At 41.2% G+C, this 19,510-nt stretch overlaps 1 protein-coding gene across 3 annotated transcripts in view; it reads left to right on the top strand.

Annotated features, from left to right (window-relative positions):
* Positions 1-19,510, top strand: part of ITGA2 (integrin subunit alpha 2) — a 145,272-nt gene that overhangs the window by 112,283 nt on the left and 13,479 nt on the right. For all 3 annotated transcript variants that reach the window (XM_033931502.1, XM_033931512.1, XM_033931519.1), the window contains 5 exons: positions 74-157; positions 5,457-5,559; positions 10,867-10,977; positions 14,398-14,502; positions 16,541-16,654. In XM_033931502.1, the coding sequence (XP_033787393.1) occupies positions 74-157; positions 5,457-5,559; positions 10,867-10,977; positions 14,398-14,502; positions 16,541-16,654 (517 nt within the window). The remainder of the gene's footprint in view (positions 1-73; positions 158-5,456; positions 5,560-10,866; positions 10,978-14,397; positions 14,503-16,540; positions 16,655-19,510) is intronic.

The following is a 19,510-nucleotide window of genomic DNA, read 5'->3' as shown; positions in this document are numbered from 1 at the left end:
AATTTGGTTTTTCTTTTTGCATTTGTTATTCGGCCTTTGAGGTTTAATGCAAAACAGTAATTTCTTTTGACAGTGAAAGTAATGAAGAGCAAGAACTGGACAACATGGTCAACATATCAGTTCCTGTCCGATATGAAGCTGAAATTCATTTCACAAGGTATAGTGTTGAATGAAATTTGCCAGAGAATGTGGTAAAAGCAGTTAGCTTTAAAAGGGTTTAATAAAAGGCTTTGATAATTTCCTAAAAGGAAAGTCCATAAGCATAAGATGGACTTGGGAAAATCCACTGCTTATTTCTAGAATAAGCAGCATAAAATCTGCTTTACTCTTTTGGGATCTTGCCAGGTACTTATGACCTGGATTGGCCATGTTGGAAACAAGATACTAGGCCTGATGGACCTTTGGCCTGTCCCAATATGGAAACTCTTAGCTCTGTGCTGTTGGTGTCTTTAGTAGATTATCAAGGAGTGATTCTCAGGCTCAGAGGTATTCCTATCAATCAATCATTTTGCTTTTCTAAAACACATGCTTAGGGCTCCTTTTACAAAGCTGCAATAGCGTTTTTAACGCGCGCGCTAGATGCTAACACCAGTATTGAGCTGGCGTTAGTTCTAGCTGGTTTAGCACGCGCTAAATTGCCACGCACGCTAAAATCGCTATCGCAGCTTTGTAAAAGGAGCCCTTAAAGTGAAGTCCAAAATTCTATAAAGAAGGTGCTAATATGTATACACCAGTTATATATGTAAATGATTAGAGTACTGGTATATATGTGCTGAAAAGCTGCTTAAGCATTATTTGGTAAAACTATCTTACAAAGTGGGCTAGATTCTGTAAATGGCGCTCAAAGATAGGTGTGAAAATGATGTGTGTGTCAGCCTAGCTATTGCTACCATTCAGCATTTGTAGTTGGCATTACTTATGTCAGCGAAGGCCTATGGAAAATTATATCAATCTGACTCTGGCATGGGAATTCAGAGAGACCCTGAGGGCAGGGAAACTGTTTTAAGTATCCCTGATATGTTTTAAGTAGCCCTGATTGAATCATGACTAGCTAAAAGGTGTTAATGTCTGATTAAGAGGGTGCTTAGGACAATGGGTCCAGGTGCACAGATCAAGCAGATAGGCTGCTTGAATGGGACAAAGAAGCCAGAGACTAATCCCATCTTCCATGCTTGCAAGTATCACACCCTCCTTTATCAATTAAATTAACCATTGTTTCAAACAGTTTACAAATTCTAAACAGAAAGATACTGGGACATACAATAGTTTCTATATTCAGAATAAGATTCCAAGGTATAAAAGCCTCCTCTCTGCTCTATCAATCTAGCTATCAATCTATCTATCTAGCTCTTGGTTCATGGCTCTCTGGAGCTCTCTCTTTCTCTGTCTATCTCTTGAGCTATCTATCTCTCTGTCTATCCTTCCCTCTATCTTTTTCTCTCTCTCTCTCTGGCCTATCTCTGGAACTTCAGACTGTCTCTCTTTGCCTCTGAACTCTGTAAGGCAGGGAAACTGCTTTGCTCTCTAATTAATTGTAATGCTTAATAATTGTAATGCTTCAGAATATTACTTTTCTGTAAGACTATTTCTATAATATATTCTTTATGCAACCACCTCTGGCTGTGCCTATTATTTGATTCTACTTCCTGGTGAAACTTCAGTGAGGGAACTGAACCTGGGACCAGGCGTTTGTCAGGGCGCCTTTCACTTAACCCCTACCACCATACATTGGGGGGGCCACTAACAAACCTGACAGTGTGCTACGCTAGTATTCTGTAAAGGGTGCTCTGAGCAGAATAACCTTTCCAGAATACTAGCTTAGGGGCTCATAATCGAAAGAGAAAAACATCCAAAAAACGGCCTAAGTCGGCATTTGGACGAGCATTGTTAAAATACGTCCAAGTGCCGATAATGAAAACGGGTTTTGGACATATTCCATAGTGCTGCTGAATGACCAAAGCTAAACGGGGCGTTTCAGGAGGAGTGTTGAGGGCGGGAGTTGGGCAGGACGTGGGCCGGCTTAGACTTAATCGTACAGCATATATAACCAAAAGTTATACAGCTCAGCATAGACAAAACTTGGACGTTGTGACTTAGACCATTTAAAACATGGTCTAAGTCACAAAAACCCACCTAAAGTCACCAGATAAACACTGCAAACACATAATACAGAACCCCACACACTACCCCAGTGATCACCAACCCCCCCAACCTCATAAAAATCGTAATCACACCTTTAAAATTCAGCCTCCAGACCATCATCACCTGGCAGCCTGGCATAGGAAAGCCCAGTCGTCCAGCACAGAGACAGTCTTGGGAGTGGGTTAGATACCCATGGAGAGGAGGACCCATGCCCATAAGCCCCTGTAATCACTGCATTGATACTTAAATATGTGCACTCCCTTATACACCCCCAAAACCCTTTTGTACTGCCATATAAGTGGCTCCTGTAGGGCATAAGGGCTATTGGGGTGGTAGATAAGTGGGTCTAGGGGATTCTGGAGGTGGTTTGAGGGGCTCACCATGACTTATAAGGGAGCTGTAGTGAGATGATGACATGGCACCCTTTTTGTGAAGTTCACAGCAGTGCCCTGTAAGGTACCCCACTATTTAGGTGCCATGTCGGGGAGTTCAGTCCATCACTTTGCAGACCCCTCCCATGTCCAACAGGGCTTGTTCTAGGCATTTTTGACTTGGACGAAAATGTGGTATAAAGATGGACGATTTAGCGACATGGACGATCAGATCGACAGGACGTATAGTTAGACAATTTTCGAAACAAAAAATATTTTTGATGTATTTTTTGAAAATGTGGCCTAGGCTGTTTTTTTACTTTGGGCGACTTGTGACTTAAATGAAAATGGACTTAGACGTCCCTTTCGATTATGCCCCTCTTAGGGATCCTTTTATCAAGCCGCGCTAGCGGGGTTAGCGCGTCGGACATTTCATCACGCGCTAACACCCGCGTCCGGCTAAACAACTAACACCTGGTCAATGCAGGCGTTAGCAGCTAGCGTGGCAGGTGGTTTAACACACGTTAAACCCCAACCGCAGCTTGATAAAAGGACCCCTTAGTGTGCATTTTGGGCCTGATTCTATATAGTGCAACCAAATTTGTGCATGCAACTCTGTGCATGTTACCAATATGCACATACAACTTAATTGCTTAAGAAGAAGAATCAGTGATGATAATTGGCAATTAACAAGTAATATGTGGCACTAATTAGAAGTTATATGCAGTACTTTCCAAGCGTATTTTATAAAATGGTGTACATAACTTCTAGTGCATGAATCTCAAAAGAAGGCGTGGCCAATGAGTTGTGAGCATTCCTAAACATTGGGTGCATTGGTATAGAATACGCCTGATCTGCACACAACTTACTGTGGGTGCAGATATTTAGGCCTGGTTTTCATTGGCCAAATGAGTGCACCTAAATGTTAGTCATGCGCACAGGCGTTAAGCGAGATTCTATAAACTGCACCTAAGCGCAAAGGCTTTAATGGCTTTAATTCACTCTAATGTTGGCTTTTATTAAACCGTGGTAGAGTTTCTTACCACAGGCTGACAAGGTAAATGCTCATAGGAATTGAATGAGACAAACTTGTTTTTTTCTGTTGTATAGAGTTTTTTGGACCCTAGTTCGGTTGCAGAGGTTAGACAGTTCAAACTCTGATAGATGCTGACACTGTTATCTTGAAATAGGGACACTGGATCATCTGTTGTTCTATTGTCCTTTGATACTCAACTTTTGGAAATCAATATGGGGACAAATCAATTTGCTATTGGAATCTTCAATTCCACTGTGTTATGAGGTGGTTATTTGTGGTACATTGTTGTCATCTAAACCTCCTTTGAACAAATATAAAAGTAGACTATTTGCCATGACTGGAATTGCCATGCAAATGGTTACCAAAAACTGGAAAAATTCGGATCAGCTTAATTTCTCCTTTTGGTGGGATTCGTTATGTTTATGCTACAAATTATGAGAAAATGAATTCAGAAATTTGGGGTAATAATAAGTTATTTAAATTAACATGGAGTCCATTGACAAATTTTGTTCAAGTTGATTAACTGGATTATTCTCCTGATTTCTCATTTGATTTACACATCCAGTGAGGGTAGGTGGGCGGGGGGGGTATTATATTTTGATGTCAACAATGATCAATAAGTTCAATATGATTTTCACTATATGTCTGGAATACTGCATTTTGTTTTTAATCTTATATTGGGGTGGGTGGGGGGAAATGTTTTTGAAGTATTTCTTTGATTGATGTAAATGCAATTTTGAAGTTAATTATATGTATATTTCAATGCATTGTTTTTGAATGAAAAATTAATAAAGATTTATTTTTAAAAAAAAGATCATCACACACACACACAAAAAAAGAATGAGCATTAAAGGATTTACCTTGCCAGACCACGGTAAAAAGCTCTGCTGTGGTTTAGTAAAAAGAGCCCTAAATTTGTAACTTAGAAATACTTTTTTTGCTACCATGAGAAATATGGGTTATGTTTGTTTTAGGTATCGCCTTAAAACCCAATTTTTAAACTGATTTTCAGGTTAGCATTTAGTAGGTGAGAGAGATTGGGAGGTAGGAGTTGATCAGGTTTTGGAGGTTGGGGGAGGGGTGTAGGGGATTTTCTGTGTGAGTTATAATTTAAATTTTTCTGTTGTACCTCACATTGTACAACTTTTAGTTTAAAAGTTGTATATTCAAAATTTTTTGTACTACATTAAATTAATTCAGGTAGAAAGTTACTGGTCAACTTCAAAAAATATATTAAAAAAATAACACTCTATTTAAAAAATTGAGGCCCTCTTTTACTAAGCCATGGTAGAGGTTTCTACTATGGCCCGGAGCGCTAAATGCTCCGATGCTCATAGGAATTCTATGCGCGTCAGAGCATCGTCTGAGCATTTAGCACTCTGGACCATGCTAGAAACCTCTACCAGAGCTTAGTAGAGGGGGGGGGGGGGGGTAGTTAGGGCCATCTGAATGGCTCAAAGCAGTTTTGTATACTGCCATGAAAAAGGCATGCGTTTAATTCCCTGTCAGGTATATTGTTCCCTGGAACTAGAATTACTATGGATATAATACTCACAGTTCCTTGGGGTCAGGGGGTTGGGGAGCAATGATAACACCTAGCAGTCATATTTAGGGTCCATGATTAGAGAGATATCAAGTGAGAACTAGTACCTGACTTCTGGCCAAGGACTGTCACTGAAATTATTGAGTTCAGTGTGTTGGGGGCAGGTTATAATGGAGAGTCTCCCTAAAGAGCAGAATTATAAACTGCTGAGGCACAACATAGAAAGTTATTTTATAGGGATCAGAGAGCATGCTTGTTGCAGAGTTTTAATGCTATAGGTTGATTCTCCAGTACATTTAAAATCATAGAAGGCAGGTATTAACTGTGGTTTTGAAAGCTTTTTCTCATATTTGATTTCTACCAGGATAACCAACATCAATTTTTATGAAGTGTATTCTACTGGTCATATTCCTTCTCCTGTCCATAATTTAAATGATATCGGCCCTGAATTCAACTTTACAGTGAAGGTCAGTATAAACATGCTTCTAGTTTATCTGTATTGAGGTCAGCCATTGGGAACTTAAACTTATTAATATACAGTAAAACCTTGGTTTGCGAGCATAATTCGTTCCAGAAGCATGCTTGTAATCCAAAGCACTCGTATATCAAAGCAAATTTCCCCATAGGAAATAATGGAAACTCAGACGATTCGTTCCACCACCAAAAACTTTAATACAAAATACTATACACACTTGTATTGCAAGACTTCAATCATTTAAAACAATCACTACACTCCTGCAGCATCAGAGAGAAGAACCATCGGCGCAGTTGTGATGATGTGACGCTTGTATACTCTATGTACTCGTATTGCAAGACTTTGCTTGTTTAGAACAATCACTACATTCTTGCAGTGTCAGAGAGAGAGAACCATCGGCTCAGTTGTGATGTGTGTATACTGTATGTACTTGTATTGCAAGACATTGCTTGTATATCCAGTTAAAATTTAATAAAATGTTTTGCTTGTCTTGCAAAACACTTGAAAACCAAGTTACTTGCAATCCAAGGTTTTACTGTATTTCATTTTTGAATTTGCAACATATTCTTTTCAATCTCCAAGTGACTGCCAATAATAAACACAAATTAAAGACTGGGAAAATGGTGGAGGAGTAGCCTAATACTCTGAGAACAAAGGAAGACAGGTTTAAATCCCACTGATGCTTATTGTGATCTTGCGCAAGTGACTTCACCATCCATTGCCTTTTACTAAGCTGTAGTAAGCATTAATGCATGCTTACCTCAGTTACTGTCCATTACCTTTGAGTGGGTTCAAGTGTCCCTTGGTAATTTTGCTTTCATTGCACCTTACCCATCTACTATAAAATAGAAAATAATTTTTGTGTTGGGGTGTTTAGGAGCAGAGAGTATATGTGCCCGTCCTATAATTGTAAGCTCCTTTAAGCAGGGACTGTCTTCTTTGTGACTCTGTACAGGGCTGCATACCTCTGATAGTGCTATAGAAATTATTAATAGTAATAGTAGTCAGTGGCGTACCTAGCATATGTGACACCCGGGGCCCATTATTTTTTGACACCCCCCCATCTGTACGAAAAACATGATTTTTAGTAACAAGCCACACGTCACACATGAGTACCTAGGAAAAGGCAGCATCTTACATATGCAGTGAGCAGTACAACATCAATACACCCATTGTAAAACTAAACAAGCCAGACTAGTACAGATCAATCCTTCAATCAATCCTAACAAAAAAAACATGTCTTTCGAACACACAGAACACACCTTCGCCTAGTATGGAATATGTCATCACAAACTAACCCCTCCCCCTTTTACAAAACTGTAGTGTGGATTTTAGCCATGGTGGTAACAGCTCTGACGCTCATAGAATTCTGAGCATCAGAGCTGCTACCACCACGGATGGCACTAAAAAACACTCCACATTTTTGTAAAAAGGGGGATAAAATGGAAATACATAGACAAAGGTTAAATTGAACCAGTAAGAAGCTGGACTCTGCATACAGTGCACCACAGAAACAGTGACACATGTCTCCTAAAGCAATAAATAAATAGAAATTTTTTTCTACCTTTGTCTTCTGTGGTTTCTGTTTTCCTCATGTTCTTGTAACTCTCTTCCTTCCATCCACTGTCTGTCATCTCTCTCCTCTCCTTCCATCTCCCACACCTCTCCTCTGCAATCCCTTTCCCTTTTTCCCTCATTTTCCCTTTCAATTTATTTCTGCATCTGTCTAGATTACGTTCTTACTACCCTCTCATCAATGTCCTTTTTACTGTCTATCTAAAGCTTGCCACCTCTTTCCCTCACCTCTCCAGTGTTTCCCTAACTCAATCCTTTTCTCCCCATCATGTACCCTCCTTTTATTTATCCCCTTCTTCCATCATGTACCCTCTTTCTCCAACCCTTCCATCTAGTACCTTCTCCTCTCTCTGTCCACTTCCATCCAGCGTCTGCTCCCCTCTTTCTCTCCTCCCATTTCCTTCCTGCATTTGCTCCCTTATCTCTCCCATCTGCACTTCCATCCAGCATAGGCTCCCCACTACCATCCAATGTCTGCCCTTTCTCTCGCCATCCACCCCTCTTCAATCAGCATCTGCCCCCTTTCTCTCCCTCCAATATCCTTCCCCCTTATGTCTCTCCCCTTTCTCTGTACATCAATTCTATCAGTACCACCCTTCCCCCTTTCTTTCCCTCCACCACTCTTCCATTCCAGCAATCCTGCTCCTTTCTCTCCATTCATGCAGCAAGGTCCCACGATGATTGTAGCTGCCGGCTGCCAGTCCACCCCACTCCAACGTACTTGCTCTGGAGCGGACTCAGCAGCTGTATGCTGGAAGGTCCCACAATGACTCATCTGCTGACTCTGCTCCAGAAGAAGTAAGTTACGTCGGAGGGGGTGGACCCGGCAGACGCAGGGAGTTGTGGCAAAGTCCCGCAATGACTGCGTCTGCCAGGTCCACCCCCTCCGACATAACTTACTTCTTCCAGAGCAGAGCCGGCAGATGAGTCAGCGTGGGACCTTCCTGTACCTCAGCACAGCTGCCAACTCTGCTGCAGAGAAAGTAAGTCAGAGGTAACATGACCATTTATTTTTTTCATCAAAAGGGGACTTCTATTAATTGACTGTGTATTCTTTCTTTCATTTCTTTCTGCACTCAGGCCCAACAATTGTCCCTTTCTATTCCCTCCCTCCTTCCTTCCCATGTCCTTAGTACCCCCAGTGCCTCCGTCCTGTGTCCATAGTGCCCCCAGTGCCCCCGTCCTGTGTCCTTAGTGCCCCCAGTGCCTCCGTCCTGTGTCCATAGTACCCCCAGTGCCTCCGTCCCATGTCCATAGTGCCCCTAGAGCCTCCTTCTTGTCCATAGTACCCCCAGTGCCTCCGTCCTGTGTCCTTAGTGCCCCCAGTGCCTCCTTCCTGTGTCCATAATGCCCCCAGTGCCCCCTTCCCGTGTCCTTAGTGCACCCAGTGCCTCCTTCTCATGTCCTTAGTGCCTCCGTCTTGTGTCCATAGTGCCCCCAGTGCCACCGTCTTGTGTCCTTAGTGCCCCCAGTGCCCCGTCCTGTGTCCATAGTGCCCCCAGTGCCCATCCTGTGTCCTTAGTGCCCCCAGTGCCTCCATCCAGTGTCCATAGTGCCACCAGTGCCTCCTTTCCATGTCCATAGTGCTCCCAGTGCCTCCGTCCCGTGTCCATGGTGCCCCCAGTGCCTCCGTCCCGTGTCCATGGTGCCCCCAGTGCCTCCGTCCCATGTCCATGGTGCCCCCAGTGCCTCCTTTCCATATCCATAGTGCCCCCAGTGCCTCCGTCCTGTGTCCATAGTGCCCCCAGTGCCTCCGTTCCATGTCTATGGTGCCCCCAGTGCCTCCGTCCTGTGTCCATGGTGCCCCCAGTGCCTCCATCCTGTGTCCATGGTGCCCCCAGTGCCTCCTTCCCATGTCCATAGTGCCCCCAGTGCCTCCTCCCCGTGTCCTTAGTGCCCCCAGTGCCTCCTTCTTATGTCCCCCCCACTACCTTCCAGATTTTGGCCACCCCCAAAGCCAGCCTGCCTGTCTACCTATCTCCCTCCCTCCCTGCTGCGCTAAAGCCAGCCAGCTTGCCTGCCTACATCCTGCCCTCCCTGCCGTGGAAAAAAGAAAAAAAAGTGCATCTCCCCTTCCTTTCCCCCAGTCCGCGCCTGCAATCTTACCTCCCCCCACCAACAAGAAGTCTTTCCAACCTCAATTATGACGTTGGAGAGGACGTTCTGGGCCAGCCAATCACTGCTTGGCTGGCCCAGAACGTCCTCTCCGATGTCAGAATTGACGTCGGAAAGACTTCTTGTCGGCGGGGGGAGGTAGGATTTGTAGCGGCGTGGCCGGGGGAAAGGAAGGGCAGGAGGACCCGGACCTGGCCAGCTGTGCACCCACCAAGCCGTGCACCCGGGGCGGACTGCCCCCCCTGCCTCCCCCTTGGTACGTCACTGATTGTAGTAATTGTTTAGCATAGCTGTATCACCTAGTAAATAGGGATTGGTAGGGATTTTGATATACTGCTTGGACAAGGTACTCAAGCAGTTTTTCTTATCTGTCCCGGCAGGCTCATAGTCTATCTAATATTCCTGGGGCATTGGAGGATTACTTGACTTACCCAGAATCACAAAGAGCAGTGCAGGATTTGAACCCACAACCTCAGGGTGCTGAGGCTGTAGGTCAAACCACTATACCAAAACCAAAAAGAGTGGAGCCGATGGTCTGGACCAACAAAGTTTATTCAGACAAATGGACCAGATGATAAAAACAATCCAGCTGTCAAAACATACAATAGTGGTCTGTGTTGATAAGAAGAAAAGGGCAAAAGTCTATGTCAACAAATAAAACAGTCCTGCTGGACTGTTATGGACAATAGGCATCAGTTTAGCTGGCAAATAATGCAGCAAAGGTCAATGTCAATGTAGTGGACAATAGCAATCAACAATAGCAAAAGACCCTACACAGTCAGAGTTTTGGCCAATAAAAAAGCCTTCATCAGGGGTCCTATAAAAATGTACATAACAATGAGTAATATAAAAAAGAGATGAACAATGTTGGTGATGCCAAAGGTATGATGGTGAGGAAATATTGACGAGATCATGTATAAGAACAAAAAAACCCAGGGACTAACCAGAATAATAGACAAGGCAAGATAATTGAAAATGAATTATTGAGAACATACCAAATCAAATCTTAAGTGCCTATATGTGTGATTTGGATGTTAAAATGGATCTAATTAAGATGAAAAAAAAATCTGAGTAAATTAAGATGAATACAAGTAAATCTGTGTTGTGAAATAGGAGAAACGTGTGATAAATGGAAAAATGTTACATATCGAAGCTGTCCAACCAAACAATAATAAGTAAATTATGCTAAAATAAATCTGTAAGTTACTATCATTAGGTGAATCTGGCTATGTTTTTTTAATTCTGACTTTTGGCATGAACTAATGCCAAACACAACTTGGTAAATAGTCTCCATAGCATGTGAACTAAAAACATTATAGGAATTTTACATGCAGGCTCATGAGTTTAACAGGTTTTACATTTACATGAGTGACATATTCTTCAATAAAGTGATTTCTTGAACTATATAACCTTGGCTGAACTTCTGACATCTTGTCCTCACGACTCCTCGTTGTGTGCTGTCGTCTCGTCGTTGAGGCCTGTCCTTGGCTTCTGATTCAGTGTCTTTACATTTACAATAGCATTCACTGCTTTATTCCAGGCCTTTAAAAATCTGTGAATAACCACAAACAGACAGATTATGTGTATTAATCAAATATTTGTTCTATAGATTACAACAGGAAGTATTCCAATAAACATGGCATTTGTGACCATCCAGTTTCCAGAGTACACCAAAGGACACAATCAGCTGATGTACTTGACTGGAGTGGACACAGACCAGGTAAAGAACAGAAAATATAAACTAGGAATGGACAGGATTATATTGAAAAATCCTTTGGGTTGAAGACAATTTGATCCATACCTGGAGCAAATTCTTCACTATAATTTGTTGGTCATTAATGAAAACCTTAAGCCATTTTCTCTCCTAAGGCAAAATATACATCATCTATATAGCCCAAGAAACTATAATAAGATTTATTTTCTACAAAACAATAAAAATAGGGTCCTTAGATTTGTTAAATCTAATTTGCAAATTTTCAGTTCCCACATTTGGGAAAATTATTTTTCAACTTTTTCTTGGAAAAGCTGGCTGAGTTACAGATTAGAGAATGACACGGGGACATATTTTTCCCCGTCCCCGGAGGAACTCAATTTTTTTGTCCCATCCCCTTGAGTTTTGTCACTGTCCTTATCCCTGCTCCATTCCTGTAAGCTCTGCCTTAACCACACAAATTTTGAACACTTATGATTTTAAAGCGCTTGAGGCTTATGCAGATGAGGACAGAGCTTGCAGGAAAGGATAGGGACAGGAAAAGAACTCGTCAGGACGGGATGAGAAAATGAGTTGCCATGGGGACGGGAAAAATTTGTCCCTGTGTCATTCTCTATTACAAATCTTTCTGGAGGTATATAGGGATAACACATAGAAAAATAAAGCTATCAGGTAAAATGTATTTTTCCATGTATCTTGGTACTGTTTTAGCTGTTTTTGCTATCATCTCACTTTCTCACTCCTAGATACATATTGGAGGCAATTGTAGAAACAGTAAGGCAAGGACGAATTGAGCCTGATTCCATCAGTTTCCACAAGTACCTCATATTTTTTAAAAAAGAATCGGCAGACATAGAGCCCTTTTTAAAATATAGCCCCCCCCCCCTTCACAAAGCTGCACAGCTAAGTGCCGTGCCGCAAATGCTCCATTCAATGGAAATACCCTTGTATCATGCCATATTTGCTATGGATGTTCGGTGGTTCAGGGCCATGTTCCATGTGCTGCAGGGCATGTGAGGGAGGGACGGGATCGTCAGGCTTAGCCCATTAAGGTGTAGGGTCACAGAGTTGTCCAGAGAAAAGAACATCTCCAGAGGCTAGGGATGAAGCTCGGACGAAACGCAGGTGCATGGACACTGCGTAGCCCAGGAAATGACTACGTGAAAGCCATAAAGGTACCCCAGAGTTCCCTAGTCAGGGATTTACCCCAGATTTTATAAGTCTGTTATGGAAAGCCTACTTAAACTGTTGGGGGGTCTTCCTTGTTGGCCAAGGGGCAATGGTATCTGCACACCGGAAGTGTGCTCCCCAGAGGCACTTGCTACAGCAGAAAATCCTGAGCAGTCACCAGAGGATCAGTCTGATAAAGACTGGGGAGACTGAAAATCAGATTCTATGCCTTTCCTGTCCTAAAGTGAATCATCCCTTCTGGGGTATTTGTGGGTTCTCAAACAGCATCATTGAAGCTTATCCCAGATTCGCCCTGGGAGCTAAACCTGGAGTTGCCACAGACTGTGGTGGCACAGTGCTCGATTATGAGTGCTTCTCAGGAGCTTTGTGAGGTCTCGGAGGGCTCCTAAATGGGAGCTAAGACAATGATAAAGCTGTATCCCATGGCTCCTGAATTTCAGCAGTTATTTGTACAGCATAAGGTAGACTTGCTGGTAGCTCTGGTTACCAAGCGGACTTCCCTCCCTTGTGAGGGGGGTATAGTCTTGAAGGATGTGCAGGACCACATTCTGGATGTAGTCCTCAAATGTCAGTTTGAAACCTTAGCCTTGAGATTTTAGGCAGCCTTGATGGCCTCTTATATGGCCATTGAGGCCAGAGTCCGTCGCATTGCAAGCATGGATGATGAGGTGTGCCCATAGCTAGTCATGGCAGGGATTATGTGGCAGATACCCTGTATGACATTATCAGAGTCCTGAGCAAGGTCTTAGCTTATTTCATCTCCACCCAAAGAATGCTATGGATCAGAAAGTGGGCAGGAGATTCAGCTTCTAAAACCCCTTTAAGTAGACTCCCCTTCAAGGGACAGATGCATTTTGGAAAGGGTCTGGATGATCTGGAAGTCTCAATATTGCCAAACTCCCACAGATAGAAGGAAGGCTAATGGAGTTCTGGAAAGTGTGGCCAAGTATCAACTCAACATAATCTGGGAAGGATACCGACTTTAATTCAGCTACCCTTTAGTGGATCAGTTTGTAGATTCTTTGACTGGTCAGCCAGAAAAAGTGGTCAAGTCCAAGCAATGGTGGGCAGATTGTTAGTCATTCGAACCATAGAGACAGTTCTGCCCTTCGGAATCAGGCGTGGGCAGATATTCCATATACTTCATAGTGCCCCATAAAGACTCAGAAGAATGGAGACCAATCCTGGATCTGAAGTCAGTCAATATGGCCTTGAAAGTGCATCATTTCTGCATGGAAACCGTTCAGTTAATCATTGTGCCAGTCTCACAGGAGGAATTTCTGGCCTCCTTGGGTTTAACTTAGGCCTTCCTCCATATTACGATTTATCCAGCCCATAGAAGATTCTTGAGATTTAATGTGCTGGGGAGACACTTCTAGTTCTCTGCTCTTCCATTTGGGCTGGAAATAGTGCCATGCACCATCACCAAGGTAATCATGGTGGCTGTGGCCAATTATTGGCACCAATTGACTCATTAAACAATTAAGTTGTGTGTTAAATTTGGCCACATGGCCAAATATGTAATGTAATGTAATGTAATGTAATTTATTTTTTAGTCACCATATATAGAATCAGGGAGATTGCTCATGCTATCTTATAAAATTTTCCCGTACATTTTAGACATTCCAAAAATTAATCAAAACACACTCCCTTGAAAATCGTTCCCACAATAGTCAGTGATATTTAGCTGACCAGGAATGGCTTATGGCCTTCTAAGTTCAACTTAGCCTGCTATCCGCCAATATTCAGCAGGAGATAGCTGGTTATCTCCCGCTGGATTTCCAGATCACCAGCTAACCCAGTGATGGCTATGTCATGTAACATAGCCAATCACCACTAATATTCAGTGGCTGGCATGCTAAGGCATGTGGCCAGATAGACCCACCTAAAAAGCAGGCCACTGAATATTGACTTGGTCAGCTAAGTCTCCAGTGTTGAACACCTAAACCAGAAATTCAGTGTCAGTGGTTGGATAAAACCCTGACTTGGAATTTCTGGGATCGCCTTGTGGGAGGTAGCTGGGCTGCCTTTCGAGGGGTGAATATCGGGCTCTTTATGTGTTGTGGATCCTCACATGTAAATAGTGGCTGTCTAAAATAGCTGTTCACAAACCTTGGTCATTTTCATGTGATATGCCTTATGTTTCTTTATGAACTGTGGGATTCATAATAATGTCTTATTTTGGACTGGAGTGTTGTATTTCTTTTATAATTTCTATATTGCTTAAATATATTTTAGGCAAATGGTGTCACTTGTGATGCAATAATAAACCCACTGAAAATTGGAAAAGAACCATATTTTGTATCTTTCAAGGAGGAAAATTTTAGATCTACAAAAGAGCTGGTAAGGATATCTATAGCATTTTTAAGCTTTCCAATACACAGGATGTTGGCAACAATTATAGAGTTAAAAGGGATCAAAATTGATCTATCCATTTTTTCTTTGAGAATAATAACTTTCCTAAATAGAATGGTGATTTATCAAATTTGGCATGCTGGAATCACATGTGAATATCTCAGAGGGGTCCAAATATTAGAAAGATTGGTTCTCTGAAACTACCACAGTAGCCAATCCAGGTCATAAATATCTGGCAGAAAATGAAATAGTAGCAACATTCTATTCTGTCAATCCCAGGGCAAGCAGTGGCTTCTCTCAAAGTCTGTCTCAAAAGCAAACTATAAACTTTTCCTCCAGGAACTTGTCCAAACCTTTTTTAAACCCAACTACACTAACCGCTGTTACCACAGCCACTGGCAATGAGTTCCAGAGCTTAATTATTTTAAAGGTATGTCCATGTAACATCATTAAGTGTCCCCTAGTCTTTGTAATTTTTGAAATATGAAATGGCAATTATTTTATTTTCTCTTGAAAATATGCCAACTCTGGATATCTAATATGTGTGTTTGAAAGTATGTAACATGTACTTCTTAATGTTGCCACCAGATGAGAGATGAGTGCAGTGGTTTCTGGTAGGGGAGAAGCAAAAAAAACATGACATTTGAAATCATTGTTTATTAACAAACAAGTAATAACTGTTAGCTGTTGTGTAGGATTATGGCATTGTGAAACAGTTCTAGATGTTTCTCCCATACTGCACGACACAGATGGTACCGCAGAAATGACTTATAATACTGTACATTCACAGTGTGTCCCTTACAAACTGGATGACACATAAGATGATCTGGGAGACTACTTTTAAAGATAATAACAGTTAAACAGTTTGTACTTGTTCATATTGTACATTGTATGCCATAATAAAACGTTGATTTCAAATGTCATGTTTTTTGCTTCTCCCCTACCAGAGACTGCTGCACTCATCTGCCATCTGGTGGCAACATTTAAGAAATGCATGTCACACACTTTCAAATGTATATATTAGATTTCCTGTGTTGGTTCATTTTTGAGAGAAAAAATATTTGTCATGGCTTATGAATCAACCTTTATCTATCTATCTATCTATCTATCGTATACCCTGCATACCCACATACAAAAAGCACATATTCCCATGCATGAAATATACATTTATAATAATCTTTAAATACTTTCAAGGTAATACTCGAACCTCCTCCTTTACAAAGAATTCCTAGGAGCATCTAAGCTGTTACTGCTATGGCCGGCACTAAAAATGCTAGCGCAGCTTTATAAAGGAGGGGTAAATTAGGTGCTACCAATTACATATGCATACATACTGGGATAAAGGGGAGAGTGTGGTGCAGTGGTTAAAGCTACAACCTCAGCACACTGAGGTTGTGAGTTCAAACCCTAAGAAAGTCACTTAATCCCCCCATTGCCCCAAGTACATTAGATAGATTGAGAACCCACCTGGACAGATGGAAAATGCTTGAGTACCTGAATAAATTCATGTAAACTGTTCTGAGCTTCCTTGGGAGAATGGTAAGAAAATTTAATTAATAAATAAAATGCTATTCTCTATCAACTTGCATAGGGAGCATTACACAAGGGCAAGGCATAGGTGGAATACAGGCAGGGATCACACCTACACATGTAGCTTACAGTATTCTTTAAGTTATCCACATTCTTGTGTCATGTACTATAGACGCTTTCACTTGCATCAACTCTGTGGCAATCATGCCTAAATGTTAGCCATATTAATACAGTTAAAGTTACTTTATTTAATATACCACAATTATTAATACAAGTAGTTAAGCCAAAGAGATTTACAATAATAAAAGCAAGGGTGACAATTCAAAAATCAATAAAAATAAACAAGGTAAATCATCCAAACACAAAACCAGTAAAAATAAACAAAAAGGGGGAAGGAAAGAATTGCACTGTTTGAACTTATGGATATTAATAATATTTTTTTAAAAAAATCTGTTAAAACTTACTAATGAGCTTTTCTTTTGCATTCCTGTGAAAGAGCTGTGAAACTGCAACCTGTAATACATTTAAGTGTTGGCTGAAGGACTTAAACTTGAAGGGGGAGTATTTCGTGAACGTATCAACCAGAATCTGGAATGGCACTTTTGCAGTTGTAAGTATCATGTCACCAGTGGGCAAACTGTGGCTTCTCCATTTCAAAGGTATTGATTTGGGAAGGTCATAGTTAATAACCTGTATTATTGATTAGCATACAGTAACACAGGGAGTATTCTATAAGAGGGCACCTCTTTTTAGGTGCCGCAATGTCATGCACTGAGAGCCTATTCTATAAGGGCTATGGGACTTGATATACCTCTTTTTCCATGTGGTTGTAATCAAAGCAGTACCTTATTTTGTACCTGGGGCAATAAAGTATTAGGGGCCAGATTCTCAAAACGTAAGGTTGCCTTTAACACGGTCACTAAACCGGTTCCAGCTGGTTTAGCGTGCATGTATTTTAGCGACGGATTATCAAAACAGCTTACCGTGGTCTTTTCCGAGCTTCCTAGCAGTCTCCGATTCTTCCATGCAAAAGGGCTCAATATTTAAATGAATACTCCGGTCGATTCTTCATCATTGCTGAGTGATTTTGCAAGTGCGGCAATGGCTTTTGGCGAGCAAAAATCAGCGACTGGTCCAGGGGTGCCAGTACTGTAAAAAGCACATCTCTGACATGTGTTTTAACTGTGGCTCATGAAAAAAAAAAATTTACACGATTCACATAAATTATACTCTTTTTTTGGAGGGCTGGGGTGGACAAAAGAATGCTTCTTGGGTGTGTCTATTATAGCCATGTCTTATGTGTTTCTGGCTGTGGTTCATGATAAAATTTGACATTAAAAACAGACTATAAGATTTACATGAATTATAGTAGTTTTTTTTGGGGGGAAAGGCATGTCTTATGCACACTTGTTGAAAGCTAACAATGCACCTCCCCTCCCTTCATCATATAGCTCTGGCATGCCTAGGATTGGAATGTATATAAGACGTATTGAAAATAATGTTTTAGCAGCAGGGAATCATTCATACCACATTAACAGAGACTCTTGACGTCACACCATCAATATAATAAAGTATAAAACAACGGAGAAAAATAAACCTCAATTGCGAGAGGCCAGGACTACACAAGTACCCGAGCCAACTCACATCATCACTGATTTATGAAAAAACTCCGTGTACATATACATAGATAGTTTTCATTCATGCACAGTTAGTATTTTTCAATGATTATTTTCAGAGATTTTTTAGTGTGAGCAATGTAAGCAGAGTCCAATATATTAGAGCATATTCATAGCATGAACAGGATCCCAAACTAACTACAAAATAGACGAGGGCTACAGCTCAACTTTACGGGTATAAGCAATTGTTGAGGCATGGAGTTTGGAACAAAAGTAAGAGAAAAAAACATCCACTCATCTGAAGATGCGAAGTGACTCAAAAGATTCTCAATTCTTTATCCCGACAGAAAAGTCTTTCTGTTTCGCCTAGAAGGCTACTTCAGGGGAAAAAATCCAATGTCCAAATATCTCCCGCTTCTTCCAACGCCACAATTATAAAGCTGGTTCCTCTCAAAATGGTTCTGGGACTGCGAGACGCGCACGGCTCGAACAAAAAGACGAACGAACCGGGCGACTTGACGTCATCACAAAAACGTGATGCGTGATAGGCTAAACCTCAGCTACTAACAAACCAAATTAGATTGCAAATCTTGTGTTTCATAGGACATTACAAAGTTCAAGATTAGCGATCTTAAGTTTCATATAATGTTGCAAAAATCAAAAGAAAGGTTGCCATTCATATACAGTGTTAAGACCACGAGGCTCTACAGTTTGTAAACGATTGATCCATTGTTGCTCTTTCTGCCATAGCACTCTCCTAATATCTCCTCTCCTTAGAGATACAACCAACTTCTCAATCACCCAACATTTCAAATTCTCAAACCTATGTTCCTGTTGGATACAGTGGGTCACTATAGGAGCCGTCAACTTCCGGGTGTTTAAACAGCTTTTGTGCTCCGTCAGTCTCACTGTTAAAGTGCGTGAGGTTTGGCCTACGTAAAGCAGGTCACATGGACACTGAAGTATATACACAATGTTCGTTGATTGACAAGTAGAGGTATGACGTAAACTGTAATTCTTACCCGTCACTCGGGTTATTAAAGCTAGAGGCAGTAACCATTATGTTACAATTAGAGCAATGGCCACATGGGCTATGTCCCAGTGCAATATCCATACTTTCTTGATCAAAACGTTCTTTAGATGTGTGACATAACCAGTCACTTAAATTCCTATTCCTTGATTGGGAAAAAATAAATTTCTTATTTTCAAAGCAAGGAAGTGTTTTGAGTACTGGAAGATGTCTTTTATATCTTTTAATAATTTGCTGAGACATTCGAGTTTGTTTTATAACACATGGAATCAACTCTTCTTCTACTTGAGGTCTTCTATAGTCCAATAAAGTTTCTCTCGGATTGTGTAAGGCTCGTTTTTTTGCTTTTTTAACCACTGCATATGGATAATCCCTGGATAATAACCTTTGTTATAAAATTTTAGATTCTTGAATAAATTTATCTTTGGTATTACATATTCGTCGGTATCTTAGGAACTGAGCAAAAGGGATGCTCGTTTTTAAATGAACAGGGTGCATACTATCAAATTTCAACAGGGTGTTTCTATCAGTGTCTTTACGATAGATAGAAGTTTCAAAACCGCAATCTTTCTTCTGAACTAAAACATCTAGAAGACTGATCTCATCTATGCTATGTGACATTGTAAATTTAATAGATCGATGACACTGATTTATTAATAACAATAATAGAGATCACTAATTTCCCACAAGATATGAAGAAGTGCAACGGATATCCGTGACTAACTGGAAGGGCCTCAGTCAACGAGCCTACGCAAGTCATAGACTCTGACCTTACAAGTCTGCGTACATTCCTGGCTCTTTAGCTCTAATCATCGGCAGC

This window comes from Geotrypetes seraphini, chromosome 1, assembly GCF_902459505.1.
Source record: "Geotrypetes seraphini chromosome 1, aGeoSer1.1, whole genome shotgun sequence".
NCBI lineage: Eukaryota > Metazoa > Chordata > Amphibia > Gymnophiona > Dermophiidae > Geotrypetes > Geotrypetes seraphini.
The sequence above is the reverse complement of the archived record's forward strand: the minus strand, read 5'-3'. Positions and strand labels throughout refer to the sequence as shown.